The 22,595-nt window shown below is 38.0% G+C and overlaps 3 protein-coding genes across 3 annotated transcripts; 2 read left to right on the forward strand and 1 right to left on the reverse strand.

Annotated features, from left to right (window-relative positions):
* Window positions 1-247: 247 nt before the first annotated feature.
* Window positions 248-4,995, forward strand: LOC149728946 (beclin 1-associated autophagy-related key regulator-like). Its single transcript, XM_089887813.1, has 10 exons — window positions 248-582; window positions 842-907; window positions 1,038-1,080; window positions 1,359-1,550; window positions 1,896-2,032; window positions 2,384-2,504; window positions 2,795-3,087; window positions 3,400-3,576; window positions 3,823-3,993; window positions 4,425-4,995. The coding sequence occupies exons 1-10, from the start codon at window positions 374-376 to the stop codon at window positions 4,552-4,554; spliced, it is 1,539 nt and encodes a 512-aa protein (XP_089743939.1). The 5' UTR covers window positions 248-373; the 3' UTR covers window positions 4,555-4,995.
* LOC149728947 (uncharacterized) lies at window positions 4,982-17,889 on the reverse strand. Its single transcript, XM_089887750.1, has 11 exons — window positions 17,246-17,889; window positions 15,953-16,193; window positions 13,792-13,977; window positions 11,912-12,005; window positions 11,184-11,375; window positions 10,396-10,448; window positions 9,948-10,131; window positions 9,201-9,345; window positions 8,567-8,729; window positions 7,867-7,958; window positions 4,982-7,675 (listed from the first exon to the last, which is right to left on the reverse strand). The coding sequence occupies exons 1-11, from the start codon at window positions 17,272-17,274 to the stop codon at window positions 5,425-5,427; spliced, it is 3,630 nt and encodes a 1,209-aa protein (XP_089743876.1). The 5' UTR covers window positions 17,275-17,889; the 3' UTR covers window positions 4,982-5,424.
* A 2,691-nt stretch (window positions 17,890-20,580) lies between these two features.
* Window positions 20,581-22,562, forward strand: LOC149728948 (cysteine--tRNA ligase, mitochondrial-like). The gene has a single exon (XM_089887812.1). It carries the CDS (start codon window positions 20,665-20,667, stop codon window positions 22,234-22,236), a length of 1,572 nt encoding a protein of 523 aa, XP_089743938.1. The 5' UTR covers window positions 20,581-20,664; the 3' UTR covers window positions 22,237-22,562.
* Window positions 22,563-22,595: the final 33 nt, after the last annotated feature.

Below are 22,595 nucleotides of genomic sequence, written 5' to 3' on the forward strand. Positions count from 1 at the left end.
AAACCATTTATTGAGTTGCAAAACCATGTGTCAACTGTGCCTACTGACAACCTCGTTAACTTGACCATAATGTTACAACTGCAATATATGGATTTCTGTCTTTGTTTTGTTATTGTTGTTAAGTTGCAGCTGTTTTGTGTAATGTTGTATGTTTATAATTGTAATTGAACGTTTTATGGTAACAGATTTTGGTTTGCTATAATAAACCTTAGATAATACATGTATATTGAGAAGTAGTTGTTAAATTTTAATTATTTTTTTTTATTTTTTAAGGACATTTGCGTGACTTTATTTGCGTTTTGCTAAAAACGCCGGCACTTTAATTAATGAGTGTGCGATAAATACCTCATGATACAGTTTGTACCTTTATGAAATGGACACCAGAGAGTGTGAGGCCAAGAATGGTGCAACCTCATCAATTAACATTATTTATGACCGATGTTACGTTTGTGGCGATGTTGGAAAAGCGCTTGCCTGTCAACAATGCATGAACTCTGAAAATAAAGGATTCCTTGTTCTCACTAATCCGACAAAAGTTACTCCAGGTCAAAGTAATCTTGGAAAGTACATGTATTTGTCGAGGTAAAGCTATGTTTGTTTTGATGTTAATGAATTAGGTTATCTGTTACTTGAAAATAAAAGTACCAATGGCAATAACTGTTTACAATGGCATTTCATGTCAGAATAAAGAATTATTTGAACATACATCTTTTTTATTCCCCTACATCATATTTTCATCATTTTATACTCACCAAAACAAGTAGCCTATTTAAATTATAAGCTTTACAAACACTTTAATTCTTAAATTGTATAGGCTACTTACATTCTTCTGAATTAACAGGGACATTCAAGAAAAGATTGAAACCATACGAACCGTATTACATGACCATGAAGAACTTATTACAAGGTGACAAATCTTACTTCATTGTAGGAATACCTATTTCATGCTAAAATTTCATTTTGTAATAGGCCTTTTTTTTGTTTGTGTTACTAAATCGTGTACTTTATAGTAAATAAATATCTAACAATATTCAAAGGTCTTCACAAAAGGTGCAACAATTATCTGAACAAACATCTCTGGTGAGTGTTGTGTCGTTACTGGTCTCTAAACTTTAAGTGCAATTACTAACAAATATCTAATGCTTGGCCTAAATTACAGATAAAGTAAGCCTTTTATCTGAGATTTTAAATATTCAGTAGCCTATGTATATATATAAATTTATGTTTGTTTTTTTAAACTAACTGTCTGTTTATTAATCGTTCGAACAACTGCCTTGTTGTTTCAATTGGCTTCCATTATATTAAAAAAGACAGTGCAACCTATACCATTAATGTAAAACAGTTTGATTGATTTTCAGAAGGTCAAAATATCCCACTGCTCTCAAAATATTGAGCGACTTAAAAAGCTGCTTCTGGCTCGAAAAATAGAAATGAAATGCCAACAAAATGTTCTCGCTGAAAATAAGAAATCACTTATGACTACACGCCGAAGAATCAGTAAAATTTCTCAGAAGAAACTTAAAATGAAAGAATATATTCGGAGTAGACAAGTGAGTGATGGTGTTAGTAGTTTACCGTAAGTGTAACGTTGGGGTCTAGAGTAAAATGTCAGCCAGATTATTGGACATAGGTGACTTCGGATGTCGTATCAGTCCAGTTTTTCTGCTGTTAGTTGTCTATACAAAACAAAAATATACTGGATTCACCACCTTATTTAATGAAATTCTCTATGTTTGACGACTAAGGTTATAACTGTATTTTTATTTTAACAATGTCAGGTAAAATTTGGTTTAAAAAGGATATTTTTTTAATGTTATAAAACCTTGTGTAAGATTGTAGTAATATAGACCAACTTTTCGAAAACAGTTATAAATTATAAACTACATTTTCTATAGGAGTCCATTGAAGGGATTAGAAAGAAGGAACACATGTTACACCAGGACTTACAAACTTGCAGACTACACCATGTTACCACGCTCATTCAATATATATTTCCCATTGAAGAAGTAAAGGACCAGGAACCAATACAAAGGTACTTCCTATAAATGCTTTTGTATTCAAAATCAAGTTGCGACATATATGTCTAAAGCGGCACAGCAATTTTATGTTACTTGCAGGGGGAAAATTATATTAAAAGGTAACTTGGTTACTGAAACACATATGTAGCCCCTTTTAAAAATTAGAGTGATATGTGACCTTTATTACACCTAGAATTACTCTTACAGTTAAAATATAATGTCACCCCTGCCTCATTAAACATGCACCTCTCCACACTTTAACATTACTTCTATCCCATGCAATTCACATATAGTGTCACTCTTTTAAAAATCGGATTGACGTGTCATTCTTGACAATTGACATTCCTAACATTACTCGTACACAGTGAACACATGATGTCCGAAGGGATGGATGATGAAATGGATCGGGAAACTGCTCTTCTGCAAGAGGAATTAGATGAAGCACGAAGATTATCCTTCCTGCATGGAAGATGGGTGGACCAGAAGGTGAGGCATCGGTTAAATTCCCGGCACTGTGGTTCAATAACTGTGGCTATGGGTAAGGGCCACAGAGACGTTTGAACAGGTTAGAAGTAAATGGTGAGTCACAAATGGTATTCAATTCTAATGCGAGTAATACCCAACGACTTTTATTTTCTTCTAGTTTTTCAGTGTAAGCGTGTTTCAACAACTGTTTTTTGTCACTATTATCCTGTCTTTTCGTATAAAATACTTCTAAATCTTTGCTACTGAATCGAAGAGTCAAGTAAAGTTATTATTAACTTATTATTGTTAAGGTTGGCGGAAGCGATGTTGTTCAAATTTCCGTCGGTGAAACTGCTGCAAGTGCTCCCTCTGATGGCGACTACTCGGCTTACGAAACGTGGCTCGATAAAAATCAAACCATTGTCGGTTCCGACCCAGCGACTGTGACATCATCGATGACATCATCAGAGGATGGAGTAACCAATCAGAATCCAGCGAGGAAATCTGTGATGTCGATAAGTGCTGCACTCTGCCACGCTGCACAGCTTGTCCATATTATACGCAAGATATTATGTGTTCATTTGCCACATAAGCTACACTACAGGTTTGAATGTTATAATCATTTCTATTTTCTAATTCCTTTTTTTAAAACACCCAGCCTTCCCTTTTATGTGTAGACCTGATGGTATTCATGGTTTGTTACAAAATTGACAACATAACATTCATAGCATTTGATACTGAATGATGTTTTGCTACAAGAATCGTCCAACTTCATGAGCACTAAATTCATTTTTTTTTATCTCTATAACTCAGATTATATTAAAACATGAAAGAACAGAAGTTAATTGCTGAAACATTCGCTAAACAGTTACCTGGTTTAAAGAACCATAAAAAATTTCACAATACCTTTTCCTAGAACCTTCTGCAACCCTACTATATCAGCAACAACGTTTTCAAACTGTGTGAAGTTACTTAACAGCAACCTGGTAAGCCTATGCTTGCAACAAGGGGTGGATGGATTCTCCTTGCACCCACTACACACACTGAGGAATCTACAAATACTTATTGATAAACTGAAACGGGATGGAGTAAGGTATGGATGGCTGGTTGTCTGCTGTAATACAAGTCTGTCTATGTTTTAATTAGCAACATTGATATAAAGTTTAGAATGTCCCGTATACAATCCCTATGTCATACCTGGTAAATAAAGGATTTCGTTTCTGTTTGCAATAAATATATTTGTTATTCATATCCTCGAATAGAGTAATAAAGGTCAGATTAGTTAATACAACTGTCAACTAAATGTATCATTCATTTATTTATTTTCTCTGTCCACCAGGACAATACCCTTTATACCAACTGTTGAACTTTTGCTTTCTGTTGAGGAAACTTTGGGTCTTGGTGATGTCATTGATGATGTCATACATGACGATGATTCGGAAAATGATGCAGAGTGGACTCTCTCCTTCGAGGCAGACTGGGAGTCGGTGCCTGCCGGGGATTTTAACCCGTGAGTCACTTATTTACTTTGTGGTTTTCTTTTTGGTTAAGGACCGAGAAAAACTGCGTAAATTAAAGATTACTGGGTCGCGGCTTTCTGTAGCTGGCTTTTGTTTTTTATCGAAAGTGTCCACGACGAGCCATGCACCTTGGATTTAGTCCTACATTACATGAACGCCCAGGCTTAAATACCCTGTAAATTCAATTAGATGTTTTGCTACTTATATCAAACCCAAAGTTTTTAACCTTAGTACTGTCTATTTTACCAATACTACAGTACTGTGTTGATACAGAGAATAACAAAGCATATACTGTGTGTACACCATAGACCATACACACCACCCTAAATAATATGAAATGAAACAACTCTATCTCTGTTACATGATTGCTACAGTAATTTTCAATTACGATTATTTCTCTGAGACTATCATTATATCGCAGAACGTTAACTGTGACTCTCCCCGCGTACACCTCTACTAACACGCAATCCACCCTAATGACACAACCAGCGGGTCTGGTCACGAGTGCTCTGGCGTGGGCAACAAAGGGCTGGTGGGGACAAAACGAATGAAATAAGTCAACAAAATATTGCGTTCTACAACCTATGTATTGTAAGTTGTGCAGCAACGTGTGTCGACACCCGTGTGTGGCGTATTTTAATGTTTTTGGTTCACTAAATTAGGCCCTGATCAGTATTACGCCAAGTCACGTACAGCATAGTGAGCGTTGTAAGTATTTCACTTCCAAACCTTGCGTTTGCACATATTCTTCAATGTTGAATGAATGTATTGTATTTTACCATACGGCAACTCGCCCGTTATTATTGGCGAAAAGTTCCCAAACGTTTTTACTACGCTACGTTTGAACAGCGTTGGGCGTTGCATATTTGCTCAAATGATGCAACGCCCAGCGTTAACAATCTCATACTACATGGTGTGTATGTACTTAACAACATTCGTTTTACCTCTTGATCTTTGCAGTTCATGAATACACGAATGTGGTTTTAAACTTACCCATATTTACTTCGTTTGCATACAATAGCCAATTAAAAACGACGTACAAAATTCGAATAACTCAATTTCGCACCTTTTTCTGAAAAAGGCAATAGAAAAAAGCCCCTTAAACATATGGTTGCAAAAGTTAACCTAGTTTCGGGACTAAAAAAGCAATAGGCGATGTACTCCTAAAAACAACGAATCAAAACTCGATAGGCGTATAAAACAGCGCACCACGCTTGGGACGATACATGAAAATATAAAAAATGCTGTTTCTTCATACGTTCATTTGAAAAAAAAGCAGTGTGGAAAATAACTGTTGATAGGGTCGCATATAACTCAGTATGATAGTTGATTCGGTTTGTTTGGAACTAAATGTTCACGGAACTGAAAATGATATTTTGGAACTGTGACGTCATGGAAAATTCCGTAATCTGAACTTGCCGTTACCTGACTTGTATGCCTTGTTTACTGTGACCACTTCGTCTTAACTTAGGCGTCAATATCTTTGACACGAAGCTCTTACCAGCGCTTGTTTTCTTTGGGGATTTGCTCGTGGACTTCATGCTCAGTTTTCGAAGCCCTGACCACCGAGAACGTTTCAATTTGTTTGTTTCTTCCAATACTCTGACCTCTGCATTGCTTGGGTTGCAATTCACCAAATGCTCTCGGTCCGTTAACGGATTTGGTTCTTCGTCCGTAATCATCAGCTCCAGTGTCGACCCACCACCTTTCTTTTTTTTGATCAGCGTCAGTCTTGCGCCCTCTTGCGACGTAGACTTGGTGATTAAGACAGACTTCTTAGATGCTCCAGTGGCTATCTGTTTCTTTGGTGTAAGCCTTCGGCTCGGTGACTCGTACGAGGTCTTACGCAATTCAGGACTATCAGCGAGCCACTGCCTTGTATCTAAGTAAGACATCTCAAGGCTGTTGGAATCATAAACAACTCTCCTGTGTTCGATGTCGCTTGCCTGAGATCCCGATCGTGAAACATGAGCTGGTGTTTGATTAAAAGAATGAAACGTAGACATCGGTATAGGTGATCTATCATTGAGCGTATACGAACATTCCAACTTCGGCATTTTCTTGATTTCCGACTCGGTAAATACGTCATCACCCAATTCGTTATCGTCATCCACGTCAGAGTAATCGCCGTCTCCTTGCTGACACCACGCGGCGATCTGTATGTTGCGGTCGTCTTCTGATGGTTTCTCTTTTAAAGAGAAGTCATCCTCGCTTCTCTTAGCTTTTGCTGTGAGAGGCATCTCCTCCAGATTCAACGCAAACTTCCTCGCATCTTCAATGATCTTCTCAGCGTCCTCTTTCTTCTGCGTTTCATACTCCGAGTCGATCTCAATAGACTGTCCGTCGCTCGCATCCGACTTTCTTCGATTTTGTTCAATCTGCTGGGAAAATCTTCTCCTGGAAAGGGGGACGAGTGGATTCCTTGACGTGAAGGTTAAACAGTAGAAGTTAACGTCTACAACCTTTGAATTTTCATGATCTTCGTCCGAAAACTCCCAATCTCCATCATCCAGGTTCACATACATGCTCTCGGAACGCTTACTGTTTTGTTCTTTCTCCATTTTCTTCGATTCGGCTTTCCGACCAAGACAGCTACTTGCCAGAGCTGTTTTTTCATCACAGCCTACAGGTTCCGGCCTTTCATCTTGTGCGTTGGGGAATGCCGGTATGTGAACATTCTCATACGTGTGAATGTTACTCTTCTTGCTACTTTGAGAAGCTATCCTACATTTACCGATAGAGTTTTTCCCGTCAGTTGCCCCAATACGAGTTCGAGGTGCCACAAGTTTTGATTGCAACGGAACTTTCGAATTATGATTCTCATTTTTACTTTCCTGTCTCGAACTGTGTTTTACTTGTTCGTTATTCCTTCGCTCTCTGGAAGCAGCGACGCTAGACGATCGCTTTGGTGGAGGGGGCGCTGTTTTCCTGCAGCTGCTTCTTGACTGTGCAGAACTCGGCCGAGATTGCTGGATTCCATTGGAATAATCTAGACTCTGTTTCGGCTTCGTTAACCGAGTACTCGGCTTGTGAGGATGGCCAAGAGAAACATCACCAGCCGACTTTGCTATTTTGCGTTTATCCAAACTGGAGCTGTTCGACCGAGGAGGTTTGTTCGGTTTCGAAACAGACTTAACGTCTGGCGTCACCGGATGGACTCCTGGGTTTTGTAGCTTGCTTTGAGAATGATTTCCCCTGCTAGGAGCGTGCTGGTGTTCCGACCCTGCTGTTGAGCTTCGAGAATGAATTCCTCTAGCGGCAATGCATTCGGTTCGTCTCTGCTTATGTGACTCTATCGTGTCCGTTTTAACGAGGTTCGAATTATGTCTTGGCAGTTTACTCTTGCAATTTTTCACACGGGAAGGGATCTTAGACCTACCCCCTTCGCTTCCAGGAGATTGAACACATCCCATCGCCTGGCCATCCCCGCCCATCCCTCTTACACACCCCTTCACAGGCCTAACCTCCGCATCACCCAAGTTATAAACCATTTCGTTAGGGCTGAGTGGGCTCGAAACAGTTGGACATCTGCCCCTTGGTTGTACAGGTAGTGAAACAGGCGGGCCTTCGTTATCCGTCAACTCCCGATCACTCATAGGAACCCCATTCTTGTTCACATAGACCACGGTATCGCATGAAAGCTCGCTCCCAGAAGTACATTCCATCCCGGAGCTGAAAATGTTAATCGTTCATGAACAACACGTAAGTTTCAAGCAGTTCATAACTCACGTTAAAATAAGCTTTAAAAAGCAATTATATTACTCTTGTAGATAGTGCTACTTTGAGACTTTCTCGTGTTTTAATTTACGACGAAATATTTAATTTAAAAACATTCTTTGATCGTCGTTTTTTTCTGGATGTACCTTGAACCAACGCTTTCGCTGTCACGTGACTTCTGCCGGAGATATTTAGAGCGTAAGTGAGAACTCGAACCTCCTGGACCTGCCATGCTGGACTGCAAGTTAAAACAAAACTCAGGTAAGAAACCAGTGTCCACTATACATAGTGGGGCACAGTTGCCACCAATCACCGTAATGTAATTGAACTCAGGCAAATATACAATGCGTTTGTTTCATTATATGACTCTCAGGAGGTGACTGAATGGCTTAGCTTCTAATTAGTGGCGCGCACAAATAGATTAACGAGATTATATATCCACAATCTTGTTCAGCAGAGGTTCAGTAATATATTGAACGCTTGAATACAGTATGATTTTATTTTTAATAATAGTAACTTATGTGGATTCTATATAATGTATAGTGGGGTGAAGGAAGACGGGTCAACTTTAGCACCCAATATTCAAGTATCCTGATAGTGTTTTAAACAATTAACAACGGTCTATGGGAGTTGTGAGAACATGGCTTTATCATTCTTTGAATGTTTTCTACCGAATTGGTTGGAAAAAAAGAAAAAAATGTGTCCCATCTTACCCCCACCCTACTATATTACTTTATTTTAACGGTGGTGTTGTATGTGGATTCTATTATTTATGTATTACTTGTGTAAAACGATAATCAAATATTTTACTCTTGTAGTGTATACCATCGTGGCCTGGCTACTCACTTTCGTCTTCTTTTTAATAACTCTGTGAATCCTTGACGCGAGTTGTATGGTGGACAACGTGTCAGAGTACTGTGTGACGTCACTAGACACGTGAGCAAGCATGACGACGCGACAGTTGACGTTTGCGAGTGTTTCTTTCAACACGCAAGTGAGTTTGCTGTCCCTGTGTGTTATTAGTATAGTAATGAACAATAGATCGGCCATGATAGTATACGTGTGATACTATGGCAATACGCTCACTTCAGCATATTATGGTCTAACTACCTTAATGTATACTTTTTATTTAAGATTTTTCCAACAGAATTTGCGGCAATATTAATTAAGTGCAATATGCTAAAAATGTCAGCTCGTGCTGCTTTAAAAATACAAAGCGATAAAGCATTGCCGGGCACAAAACATAATTCTTGGAATGTTAGCCAACGCGGTATTAATATTAGAATAATTTTGACTAGCGAAATTTTTAACTGGCGAAAACTTTTAAGGGGCCTATAGACTAAATATACTTAAAAAAGTATCATACTGATTTTAAATATGAAGCTGTAAGAGCAGCATTGCCGTTAAAAGATCATCGTGTGCATACGTGTAATCGCTAACCAGCAGTACATAGAGAAGTATATCCAATCCAACGCGTTACCTGAACGGGACGTGCTTAGAGTTGTTGAGTATAGACATGATCACGTGACCGAGTGACGTCAACGACAAGGCGAGAGCGTTCGGAGTTTTGATCAAAGTTTTGTCGCAGCTTCCAAGATCTACGAAGTGAAGACGACTTCTGTCGCCTGTTGGTTCGAGGAATTGTTATATACAGGAGTTACCACAGTGTTTGTAGCAGATACATAGTCTAATTATATCGTTAATTTAAATTAGATGAGTAATAGCAGAACGTTATTAATTTTAAGAGTTAGTGGTAGTCTTCATGGTTAATCCGTTTCGATGTTTTAAGCTTTGAGTCTATTTAAAATCGTCTATGGTTCGCTAACTTGCTTGTTACATATACCGTTATAGGTATACAAGCTGTTAGTTTTATATAATTCACATTGTATTAACTTGTTTAATATTAAGGCTTGTCACATTCTATATGTCGTCCTTGAGACACCATGTTGGCGTATGTGTCCTTGGGCAAGACACTTAACGGCTATTGCTCCAACCCAGTGGTCATCAATGGGTTGTCCAAATTATTAGCCATACTTAAAAAATGTAAAAGTCCCCCTCAAAATAATCACCTACAAAGTAACATACATGGTAACTCGTAAGCTGGCACGAGGTGCTTAGCCCGTGTGATAACGTCTGTCGTTTTCCAGCCACGCGAGGATAAAGTAAGTTACATTCATTTAGTAGCCTACATTAGACCTTACTACTATAGCCCTTCACTATAACTTACCACATCTACCGTCGTTGTTTTCCGACCTATGATGATACATATGTAGGGTGTACACAACATGCGAATGCTTTCGAGCTTCCGAAGTATTCCTTGACCCGGCGCAACTCCTAGATGCCAAAGCAGCGTCCAATAAATACGCAGCCCTTTCAGCTGTTTCTGCTTGGATTTCACACTGGTTCTGAAGCTGTTTGGAAATTTGGTATAAAATGGGTAACCGCTATCACTTATAAATCTTTTCCTAACGCGTTTGGAACAATAAAGACGCGTTTTAGAGTCGCGGGGATGAGGATAGATAAGTTTATATATTTTCTGTGGGTGTGTATTTTATGTCAATATTATTTGTTTACTACCAAACGTACGATTTCTCCCCACCCTACTATATTTAATCCTAATGTCTATTATACATAACGGATGACCTTACGCTCAGTGTTGAGGCGTATAACCTTACCTTCGTCCCAAGTAAAGGGTCTTCTGTAATAGCAAGGGCGTTGGAGGGACCATCTGTTTATAAAAACATTAGTTATATAGCATAACTTACAAAACTGACGTTAAAGGGGTTAACAAAAGACACATAGGGCGGAGAAATATAATAATAGCTGCTATAATGGTTAAGTGTAATATTTTGTTTAATTAAATGCGTTTTCACCATAATCCATATATGTGTATGAAAACGTGTAGTTTATTTTCTGTGATGTTTTTTAAGTTAACTATATGTGCCCGTACTTCTGTACACCAGAATGTATATGTGAGCACGGCTTACTACGTAGGGCGGTAAATGCATTTGTTTGCAATGTTATCAGTAATCGACGCGTTTGGCGGGCGGCGCTTCTGGAATGATTGGAACACAACTCTACACACTATTTTAGTTGCAAGACACATAACAGTCTAGAGCATTGGCGTAGTAGTTAGTGCGAAGTGTAGACTGTTGTTTTGCATTTGATCGAATGCAGTTTTATCAGTGGTATACTGTATATAGTAGGGTGGGGAAAGATGGGACACCTTTAGCACATAATATCCAATTATCCCGATCGTGTTTTAAACAATTAACAACGTTGTATGGGAGTTGCAAACATACAGTTTCATTATTGTTTGAATGTTTTTTGGTTACTACCAAGTTGGAAGAGAAAATAGAATGAACAGGTGTCCTATCTTCCCCCACAGTACTATATGTGACTTTAAATATGTTTTATAAATTTTTAGAACACATGTAGGTAGAGAGTGCCCCACTGTACCTACCTTCGCAATAACCGGCCAACAAATCCCGAAGTTTTTCCGACCTCCCGTAAACTTCGATGGCGGAAACTTTGACGGAACATCTGTTTACTTTCTTCGTCCCCTGCATGGCGCGATACAGCCAGCTGATGGCGCAAGGGAGCAATCCGAGATTTGATTTGTCGTCATCGCCACCAAGAAGGGCGTAAGTTTTTCCTAAATATAAATTTGTGTAAACGGGTTTTATTTCTTGAAAATAAATACTGGCAAAATAAGTTTTTTTTTTATGAATATATGAATAAGGTTCTACGTATAGAGAAATATAGGCCTGAGTGTCCCCATTACCTTAAGCCCACTAGTTACGTACATAGTTGGGGTCAGTTCTAGTTAATCTCGTTAACTCGTTTAATTGTTTTTACATTCATTGTTTAAAATCGAGTATATGAAAAATTCGGATAAACAAAAAAAGCAATACACTAATAACAATGATATGACTATGACGTCAACCATTGCCACGTCACGCGAGAATAAATAAGTTACATTTATTCATTCAGTCATTGGTTAGGAAACCAAATTGCGTTTCAATCAAATGTAGCGTTAAATTGAAATGTTGACAAGAAAAAAATCGCTTGATGACGTAATCGCTGTAACAGAAATGAGAAATTTCAAAAAGACAAACTGGCGATGCGTCAATTGTTAACAGCTTGTTGAAATGTATAATTGCAGTCAATTGATTGACATAACACAATTACCGAGGTTGGCTTGTCCGTAACAGAATACAGTTCCATCAGCGCCTTGTAAAACTGACTGGATGACGTCGACCAAACTAGTCTTGCATATCTCGCTCTGAAAACAAGAGATGTATTACTGTGGGGTAAGATAAGAACTGTTAGCACACGATTTCCCATATTTCCTAATCGTGTTTTAGAAACACTCTGTAAATATTCATTGTTCAGTACCAAATTGGGGAAAAAAATAAACATGAAATATCTTACCCCAACCTACTATGTGTAATATTTCTGAATATGTGTAAAAACAAACAGGTCTTTGGAGGTTTAAAACTAAACGAATTGCAAGTCGTTGCCATTAGTTTATGTTTTATAAACCTAAAACACTTATTGTTGCCGTTAAATAATTGTTGTGATAAATCTCGCCTTGTTCGGCATCTGTTATTTTACGATTGTCGTTACTTCGTACACCATGCAGTCCAATGAATCGTTGTGCTAATCGATACTGATGGTTTACTAAATGAGGAATGGCCTTGTTTGTTAATACGACCGCGTTGCGTCAAAGAATTCCCAATATACAGTATAGGATTGTCGTATTTCGTTGGCTAGTAGCTACAATATACTGTGCAGTTATAAGTCGTTGGGAAAACGGATATTTTTTCAACTTAATTTTTTAATGCCGAATTTGTTTCACATAATTTTAATACTCTGTGTTTAATGTTGGCCAATTTCGTGCTGTTCTGGTGTTTTACCTCCTAACGATTGCAGTAAAACTTTATGAGTTGTGTATTGAATGGCGTAATAGTGTCTGGTGCAGAATAGGCTACGTGCGCCATATGTATTATGTGTATTTTGTGGCCACGAAACACCTGCTCAAAACAAGGTATAGTAGCGTTGGGTAAGATGGAATACCGTTAGCTATAATATCCAAATTTCCTAATCGCAACTTCCTAATGATTTTTAACAATTAACAACGCGTTTTTAAACTCGTTAGCATATGGATATATAATTCTGTAAATATTCTTTGTTTACTAACAAACGGGACGATAACAGAGAATTAAAGCTTGGCCATCTAATTTCCGACCTACTCTACAAATAAAACATAAAATATTCTTTTTTTTAGTATTTATATTAATATTTATACAACAGTGGTTCTTAACCTACAAACTAGAAACGTAAAGGCCTAACTTATAACTCCGCGCCGAATTCATTTTAAAACACACGCTGTTTTGGTAAGCTAATCAAAACAATTTAAACAAAAATCCACAATTTTATTTGCACTGTGGGAGTCAGAGCTCGTTAATAATATTGCATGTCACGGGGTCAGACTGCAGGTCATTTGACTTCGCTTAATCTTCGTTAGTGTAATAACACGCATGGGACGGCCTATTATTGCTTGTTTTAATCTGATGCAAAACAGTCCAAATAAATACGAATGTTTATAGAATAGTTCAACTCCTTCGAGACCTGATGCGGGCATTTTTGTATCTATATATACCCTGAAGTTGTATTGTTAAAAATATGGATACTCGCAAACAAATGATTGAGGTGTGATGTTATCCTGAGGACCCATATCATGTTGAGTAAAAATGGTCGAGTTGAAGTTCCAACCGCCGCTTTTAAATATTTGCATTCTTAAAAAGTAAGATGGGGAAAACGGGATACCTTTAGCACATAATATCCAAATAGCCTGATGGTATATTAAACAATTAACATCGGTCAATGGGGAAAATGGGACAGGAAACAAAATGAAAAGGTGTCTCATCTAGCCCCATCCTACTATAATTTGTATTATTAGTTTTCCCGAATACATTTTTTCCAAAAGTAGTTGTTTTCCAATTTCCGTCGCTTACAAATATGTAACTAATGGTCATAATGACATCATTGAACTAAATGTCGCTCACCTGTGACGATTGCTCCGTAAAAATTGAATCGAAGGCGTAAACTTTCGGTGCCAACCGAGCATTAGGTTGTTTTGAAAACTCCTCGGGGACGAAAACGCTCACGTGTTTCTTGTTTCCTTCCACGCGAATAAATTCTTGTTTCGAAGATTGGCCGTGAACCCGATTCACCCGCAGCATAATTTTTACCTGAAATTAGATTTATGGTGATATTGGTAAAATAAATATTTTGTAATAGAATTTTAGTTGAATTTTTAATAGAATTTTAACAGAAGAAATCATGTGAAAAAAATATTCAACATATATTAGTGGCTGTTTTGACCTTCCGATCTCTAATTTCTATAAATATCTTTGTGAATTGAACAAATGAATTGACGCCAAAGAATAAAGTAGTTAAATACAGCTGTAGTGTGAACAGGTGTTACTTTACTGATGTGGTTGCGACAAACAAACAAGTTCAAAATCCTCGACTTACAACGTGGCTCGTTGCCAAAGCATTACGTATTCTCGCAACTTGTGGTGGGACTTCATGCTTTGTATGTTGGGTATAAGGGTTTGGATAAAACTATTTAAATATTTATAGCGGAATTGAATTTTTTATGACTCGTTTTCCAAGACCACCTGTTTCCCCATGTGAGCCTTTCATCGTGTGGAGTTTCATAATAAGAACAATGCGAGTGCTTTGAAATGAATTTCATTCGATTTGTTTTAATAGGATTGGTGAAAATCGTTCTAGCGGCCATTATGGTCCTCGACGAAAAAAGAAGCTTGTCTAAACGATCTACTCTGCCTAGGCTAATCTATTACGGCAGTTTTAATTCAATTTACGCGTCCGGGACGATTGCTTTGGCATTGTAATTGTCTTACAGCGGCCCGCCCACTGTCGTAAGGATTAGGCGCATCTGGCAGTGCAATGCGGCGAATGCACTGTCTAAAAAATATTTAAACAAACAGCGAAGAGTGTCTGGCTCAACTGGGTCCCACTGGACCTGTAGTAGACTTACTCGATGAAAAGTCCTTTGGGACCCAACCGGGCATATGCTTTGATTAAAATAAAAACGATTTTTTGCCGTGATCGAAAATTTGTAGGTTTAATTATGTTTTTCGCGAATATTGTGACGTAATAATAAGGACGCAACGAACCGCTTATATAAACAACTGACGATGCATCTGATTAAATTAGTTTTCCTGCCGTGACGTAACAGTACGTCACATTCACCCCCGAATTAGCAAATATAAATTTTCGTTCTCAACGATTTGGGAAGTATTAAATACGCGGTTATTGTTATTACGCGGTTGGCGATTGTAAAAATCCCCCATAATTTTGAACTTGTTGTTCGAACTTAATGACCATTGTTATATTTTCTGAAAATTTTAATAACCCAACGTTCAAAAAAATAATATTTTTTCTGCGCAACCGATAAAAAAAACTAAAAAAGAAGTTAAAATATTAAGTTTAAAGTTGGATTAAAGAAACTGTAAGCACAGATAAGTCCATTATCCAGAGAGTATCACATTTTATTTACATCGGTGTGACTCATTAGACCTGCCCTGCCAACTTTGATTAGCGTATATGCAGCCACCCTGCTAAGTTTATAGATTTCTAGTCACGTTGCTTTTACGTGGAAAACAATTTGACCAAAATTTTGATTCCGTGTGAGATTTACATTACAGAATGTATGTAAACTTTGACGTGAGAAAGCCATTAGCTGCGACTTTCACGACTTGCTGCGATGCGAGTACAAATGTGAATTAAACACAAGTTAAGTTATGGTGCTAGTGAAGAGTCTTCCTCCCCACCCACCTTATTTGCTAACCACTAACTTCTTATCCCCATTACCACTAACCCTCTAACCATCAACACCTAACCCCCTAACCTAGGGGTTAGTGGTTAGTAGTTAGCAAATAAGGTGAAGATTCTTCACTATAGCACCACGTCGTAGGTATGAAGCATAAACGAATATTATAAGTTTTTGCGATAATTAATTTCGACCATAACATGGTAGTATGTTACTATATATTGGCAAGTAAAGTTGTGCAAATAATGTACCGTAGTGGCCACTTTATCCAACATATTATGTTAATAACGTTAAGTATAAAAGACATATAGCAACACTAATGAATAATGGATAAGGACGACTCGCAAAAACACCAGCTCTATTACCTTCCCGAGTCCGGGGAATTCCTTTTTCCTCGCCCCTACTTCGTCGTCTCCATTCGAACTTTTACCTAACCCCTGTGGCAATGGGGGCGGGTCTCGCCGGAGAACTCCGTAATAATTTGTCGGAAATTTGCGCCGCTGACCGTTCTGTCCATGCATCCCATGTGTCCGATGTCCTGAACTTGTTCGGTTCATGTTTTGAGTTGGTCGTCGGTGTTCCGGTTTCACGGGCACTCCAGTGTACCTGTGTGTAAATAAATAAATGAATGTGTATATATACTACATTCCTACAATGGCATGGAAACGGCAGTCACGGGTATTCAGTTTCATACAACCCATGCCCGATTACGAGTTACCACAGATGGAACCTAGTAATCAATTGTTGTATCATTTTTTTAATGATTGATTAACTTAGTTATGACATTCCCGAAGACTGATATCAGCGATGACACGGAGTCTCGCTGCGCTTTTTATAATATAGTTAAGGTCGGGAAGGTATAGGACAGCTTTACCACATAATATCAAAATATCCCGATCGTGTCTTAAACATTAACAATGGTTTATAGGAGTCGTAAGGATACGGTTTTACAATTCTGTGGGTGTTCCTTGTTTACTACCCTTTTGGAGGAGGAATTATAGAATAAATATGTGTCCCATCTTTTTCACCCTACTATATAGTAACTTTTGCATATTATATTAGACCAAATTTATCCTCGTGTCGTGTGTATAAGATTAGGCTCAACTATATATGTGCAACCTTATGAACGAGATGCATGTATAGGTTTCGTACATCGGTGGTCACTAATGGGATGCCCATGATCATTAGTGGTTTATCCTTAACCCTGACCATGAGCATGAAGGGTGCTTAAATGCGCCAGTGCAGTAATTTAACGAAATACAATCTAAATCGGTTTAATCTATTTAGGACGCAGGGCCGCCAAAAACGAGCGTGCACATTAGGTTATAAAGGTCGTTGAAAGTTTCTACAACTGCGGCTAATGTTGCCATTTAAGGGAATGCGGCTTGCATTAAAAAAGTTTGGATAATCATATGCGAAAGAAAATCAGAATATATATAGTAGGGTGGGGGAAGATGGGACACTTTTTTTATTCTATTTGCTCGTCCCACTCGGTAGTAAACAAAGAAGGTTCAAAAAATTAATATATAAAACCGTATCCTAACGACTCCCATGGACAGTTGTTAATTGTTTAAAACGCAACCAGGATATTTGGATCTTATATGCTAAAGGTGTCCCGTCTTCCCCCATCCTACTACCTACATTTATATATTACTTACCCGAATGAGTTGTTTGTTCTTCTATGCATCGTGTGTCACATTCTAAGGTCCCGGGTTCGAATCTTACCCTTTCCTCATGTAAGGGCAAATTATTAGTGTTAACTGGAACTTGTAAATAGTTCAGGCATTTCCAATATCTGTAAGAAACATAACTTAAACAAATATGTTTTTACTAATCAATAGAAGTATAAGCATTTATATTCTAATCTAAATGACCAATGCTATGACTATGTGCTAAGAGATAACGCTCACTACACCGAATGTACACAAAGATTCAACTCAGTCGTTTGCGATTCTGTTATCTACTCTTTATTCCCGACACATAAAAGAACACACGCCACAAAATTTAACGATTTCATTAAAATGGGAAGTTATAGTCACTTTCCTGTTAACGTATATTGTTCTGAACTGTATTGCATTTAACACATATTTTACTTTTGATGATGAAATACTAAGAAACATAATTTGCATATTGCGCATTAACATCTCATAATAAGTGAAATATAAAATCGCATTTCTGTTTTGCCAGCTCTCGTAAAACCTGATGTTTGCACGTGTTCTCTATAAAGCTTGACTATGTGCCCGCACGCCCGCATACTGTATGCTGCTGGCTGCCACCTACTCGCTTATGCCTCGCAATCGTTATATTGCCGGCTGAATCGGGACAGTGGTATATACGATAAACAAACTGCGCGAAATAATGATTTACTGCAGCAGGTTATTGATTTTCGCCGGCCTTGGACTGCATTGGCTACAACACTGCGGTCCGCAAGCAAATGGTCAATTGCGGCGTCACCATTGGCCGCCTACAACCCACTATCGACTTCCAATATGTCATTTCGTCGGCGCATCAATTATGCAACGACGGCTGGTGCTAATCTCCGATCGTCTTTTGGGTTTGTATTAACACGAACGACAACGCCTAATAACCAAGACGCACTGGCGCCGTGAAACTATTTTCTAACTTCTGTTGTAAAAGTATTTTCCAGTATATTACAGATATGCATAATCACCCTTCTGTAACGCGACCGAGTTGTATTCTACCAACCACAAAAGCTTTTACAGTTTGTCCAAATTTAATAAATTTGGATTGATAGGAAAACTCGACGCTGAGTAATGGAACTATTTAAAGAACATGTGTGTCGCTGTCGCTACCGGGCAGTCATAGGTCCGCTGATTGATTAGATTAGAGCAAATTAGATTATTTGTCATTTTTATGGACGGCTGCCAAACCGTATATGTCTTTAATGTAAGCTTATCCACCGCATTGATATATGTGTGGTGTGGTCTTGTATAGTAGGGTGGGGGAGGATGGGACACCGTTTCATTTTATTTTCTTGTCCAATTTGGTAGTAAATAAAGAACATTCAAATATTTATAAAACAATATTCTCACGAGTGCCATAGAACGTTGTTTTATTTAAAACACGATCAGAATATTTGGATATTATGTGGTTAAGGTGTCCCGTTTTTCTCCACCTTACCATACAACACCACACATATATTACTATGTTAACAACTTTGCATACCAGCCATGTTTAATAGCTGGATTATATTAACAATTGTTTTTCTATAGTTGAAGGATGCTGAACCCATAAAAAAGTTAAAAGTTAGCAGCGCATTATATGGATATAGCTGGGTATTCGCAACAAGGTTTAATGGCGTTATGTTGCCACCAGTTGGTAAGCGCCAACAACGTTTTAAGTTATTCGCATTTATTTGCAAAGGTTAGGTTTATAACAGCGTGGGAAAGAAACGCTTTGATGTATATATGCCCGTATTGCATAGAACTGACGTTTTTATTCAAACATTCTGTGGGAAACGTATAAACGAGCTATATGAAGTAGGGTGGGAAAGATAGGACACCTTTAGCACATATAGTACAAAGGGGGAAGATGGGACACCTTTTCATTATATTTTCTCGTCGTATTTGGTAATAAACAAAGAAAATTCAATGAATTATGAAACCGCACCCTCGCGACTTTCATAGACCGTTGTTAATTGTTTAAAACACGATCAGGATATTTGGATATTATGTGCTAAATGTGTCCCGTTTTTCCACCCTACTATATTATCCGAATACCCTGATCGGGTTTTAAACAATTAACAACGGTTTATTGAGTCGTGAGGATACGATTTTATAATTTTTTTGAATTTTCTTTGTTTACTACCAATTTGGACGAGACCATAGAATAAAAAGGTGTCCCATCTCTCCCCCCTACTATGTATGTTGTAACTGCTTGAATAATGTTGGGTGTCTCTTACTTATCCTCGTGTCGCGGGGCAACAGTAACTTTTATATATATTCTCGTGACGGAGCAGACGGAGCAACGACAGTCGTCATAACACAGATGTTATGTTTCTTACACCTCGTCACTTACTTATACGACTTGTGTTTTCAGAGAATATGAAAGACGAACAGTTGTTTATTGACATCGATGGAAATCAGCCGGGCATTTTTACTTCAAAAAAATGTTTTTATTTCAGGCATTTTCGAACGCAATCAGAAGCCGTAGTCCAAGATTCTATGCTTGGAATTTTTTGAAAAAATATAAATTCTCAACAAAAAGTTCAAGATTTGTTTACTTTTTAGTCAAAACTTTGATTTTAAGTTGTAAATTTGATGTATGGGTCATCGCATAGGTTGTCTGTGATCAGCAAAGATGTCTCTCGTCAATAAAGAAAGAAAAAGGTTCAGCCAAGCAGAAAGAAAAGAAAAAACGTTGAGTAGCAGGTTGGACATAAAGTTACTACCAAGTTAGTAATAAAACCAAACAGATTTCGTGATTAGTGATGTATTTGCAATTGGATTCTTATGTGGTAGGTTAACATGTGCATTTTAATTTCCCTAACCCCCCGTTTTAACTTAAATTTGCAGCCGGTCACTGCATGAAGTAGTCGGTACCGGTACGGCGTGGTAGCCAATTGCACGACTGCTTCCAGTACTACTGTAAACCAACCCAAAACCGATTTGCTTTTGTTTTCTTTGCTGCTCTTACAGGAGGCAATTTGAATGAGTTTTTTCAACAGCCTGCACCTGTACTGACGTGGCTTTTTCTTGACCTCAGCAAAGTCGGTTTAAAAATCCATACAACATATTTGGTGCAGTGTAATGTGTATAGCTGGATGCTATTCATATTATGCTAAATGTGCCGGACATTATAAACAATATTTGTGGCTAAACTAAAGTCTCGCAAGTCAAGCCAGGCATATATATTAATTTAAATTACATAATAAAACTGATTTATTTTAAAAAAAGCAGTCCTGTATTATGCTGTTAGAGCTTAAAACACATATATGTGTGTGCAAATGGTACATCACTTACCATGTCAGTTTTAATAACCATTGAAAGGTGTTTTAAATTGTATAATAATACTCCTTACTTACACAATAGATATGTGTAGATGGGTATTATAAGTGATGGCTAAGACTGTGAAAAACCTTGAAGGGTTGAAACATTCATTCTATCAATGGAAACTTCCGAAGGGTCATGACACTGGGATTAAAGTAAAGAATTCCTATGGATGTTTGAGGCAGCAGAAGGCACTTGCACCATTGATTGTAGCCGATCCAAAGCATGTAACATGGTATGCATGTGGTCCCACAGTATATGATAAGACACACATTGGTCATGCTAGTTCTTACATACGCTTTGACACAATTCGGCGGATTTTAACAAATTATTTTGGTCTCACCATTAGTATGGTTATGGGTATAACGAACATTGATGATAAAATTATAACGAGGGCAAATTTACTGAACAAAGAGTTCTTGTCAATGGCAGAACATTATGAAAATGAATTTAAAACTGATCTCTTAAATTTAAACATTTTACCACCTATTGCTTATGTTAGAGTAAGTGAGATTGTACCAGAGTTACTTTCTTTCATTTACCGCTTGCTTGAACAGAGGCATGCTTATGTGTCTAAGCAGGGGAACGTATGGTTTGATGTGGACCAGTTTACAAAAGTTGGAAAGTTGGTTCCGATTCACCAAGAATGGAAGGAGTCTGATTCTGGCGGAGAAAAACGCTGTGCGAGGGACTTTGCGCTGTGGAAAGCAGCAAAGCCAGGTGAGCCTTACTGGGAGGCACCTTGGGGCAAAGGGAGACCGGGGTGGCATCTTGAATGCTCTACAATTGCAAGTCTTTATTTCGGAAAACAAATTGACATCCACAGTGGAGCGTCAGATCTTGAGTTCCCTCATCACGAGTCAGAAATTCTGCAGTCAGAAGCTTTTCACTGCGAGGAACAATGGGCAAACTACTTTCTACATTCAGGGCTGTTGAAGTTTGGGAAATCGAAAATGTCCAAGTCTCTCGGAAATGTTGTAAACGTGGACGAAGCTCTTAAGCGGCATTCTCCTGATGTGTTGAGGTATTTGTGTCTATCTACAGCTTGGCATACAAATCTCAGCTACACCAGCAAGGACATAAAGCATGTAAAGGCAAGTATACAACTGCTGAAAACATTTCTAAGCAAATGCCAACAATATGTCCAAGGAAATATTGAAACGAAAAATTGTGATTCTGCAGCGATTTATCATTCACTAGATACTTGTAAAAGTGAGGTGTATGTATGCATGTGTAATGATTTTGACACACCTGGTGTTCTGCGAGCATTAAAGCAGTTGTGTTACTCGGTAGAAAAAACATTTGGGGAACAAATTGTGGTTGAGAATTGGGAACCTGGCAATCATGTTAGAAACACTAAACCTTTTGTTGAAGTGATGACGTATGTGACCGAAACTTTTACAAACCTAGGGTTTCAAAGTATCTCTGCTGCACATACAGATTCAAATCCAGACATTACTGCTAAAGGTCAGGATGATATACTTGAGGAACTTTTAAAATTCCGGGCGAAAGTTCGAAAACTTGCGATGAGTTCAAACAAAACATCGGACGATGGTTTAAAACAACTTCTTTTCAAAGAATGCGATTATTTACGAAATGAACTTTCAAACAAAGGGATTTCAATTAAAGATTGGAACTGAGATGTTAAATTGTTTACTACAAAGTTTTAGAATATTCAAATATGTTTACATAATTTATTTGTTGCAATCATTGCGTATATAATTTCTATGCAGCTAGGGGGGAAGTGAGACAGGCCATGGGACCTGAGATTAAGGCATTACTTGAAATACCCCAAATTTGAATACAGCAAGAGTGTGTAAACCATTTCCTATTAAGCACATGCATTGTTATCTTATCAAAAAGTGTTGTTCTACCTTCTATTCATAGGACAGTGAATTAAGCCAGAGCCCACCACTCAATCTTTATTGGTTACTGTTGTTACAATAAACTAAACATGCATATTAAATGCTGCTTGTCCTACTTTAACAGTTTTTTTTAT

This window comes from Ciona robusta, chromosome 11 (genome assembly GCF_009617815.1).
Source record: "Ciona robusta chromosome 11, ASM961781v2".
Classification (NCBI taxonomy): Eukaryota; Metazoa; Chordata; class Ascidiacea; order Phlebobranchia; family Cionidae; genus Ciona; species Ciona robusta.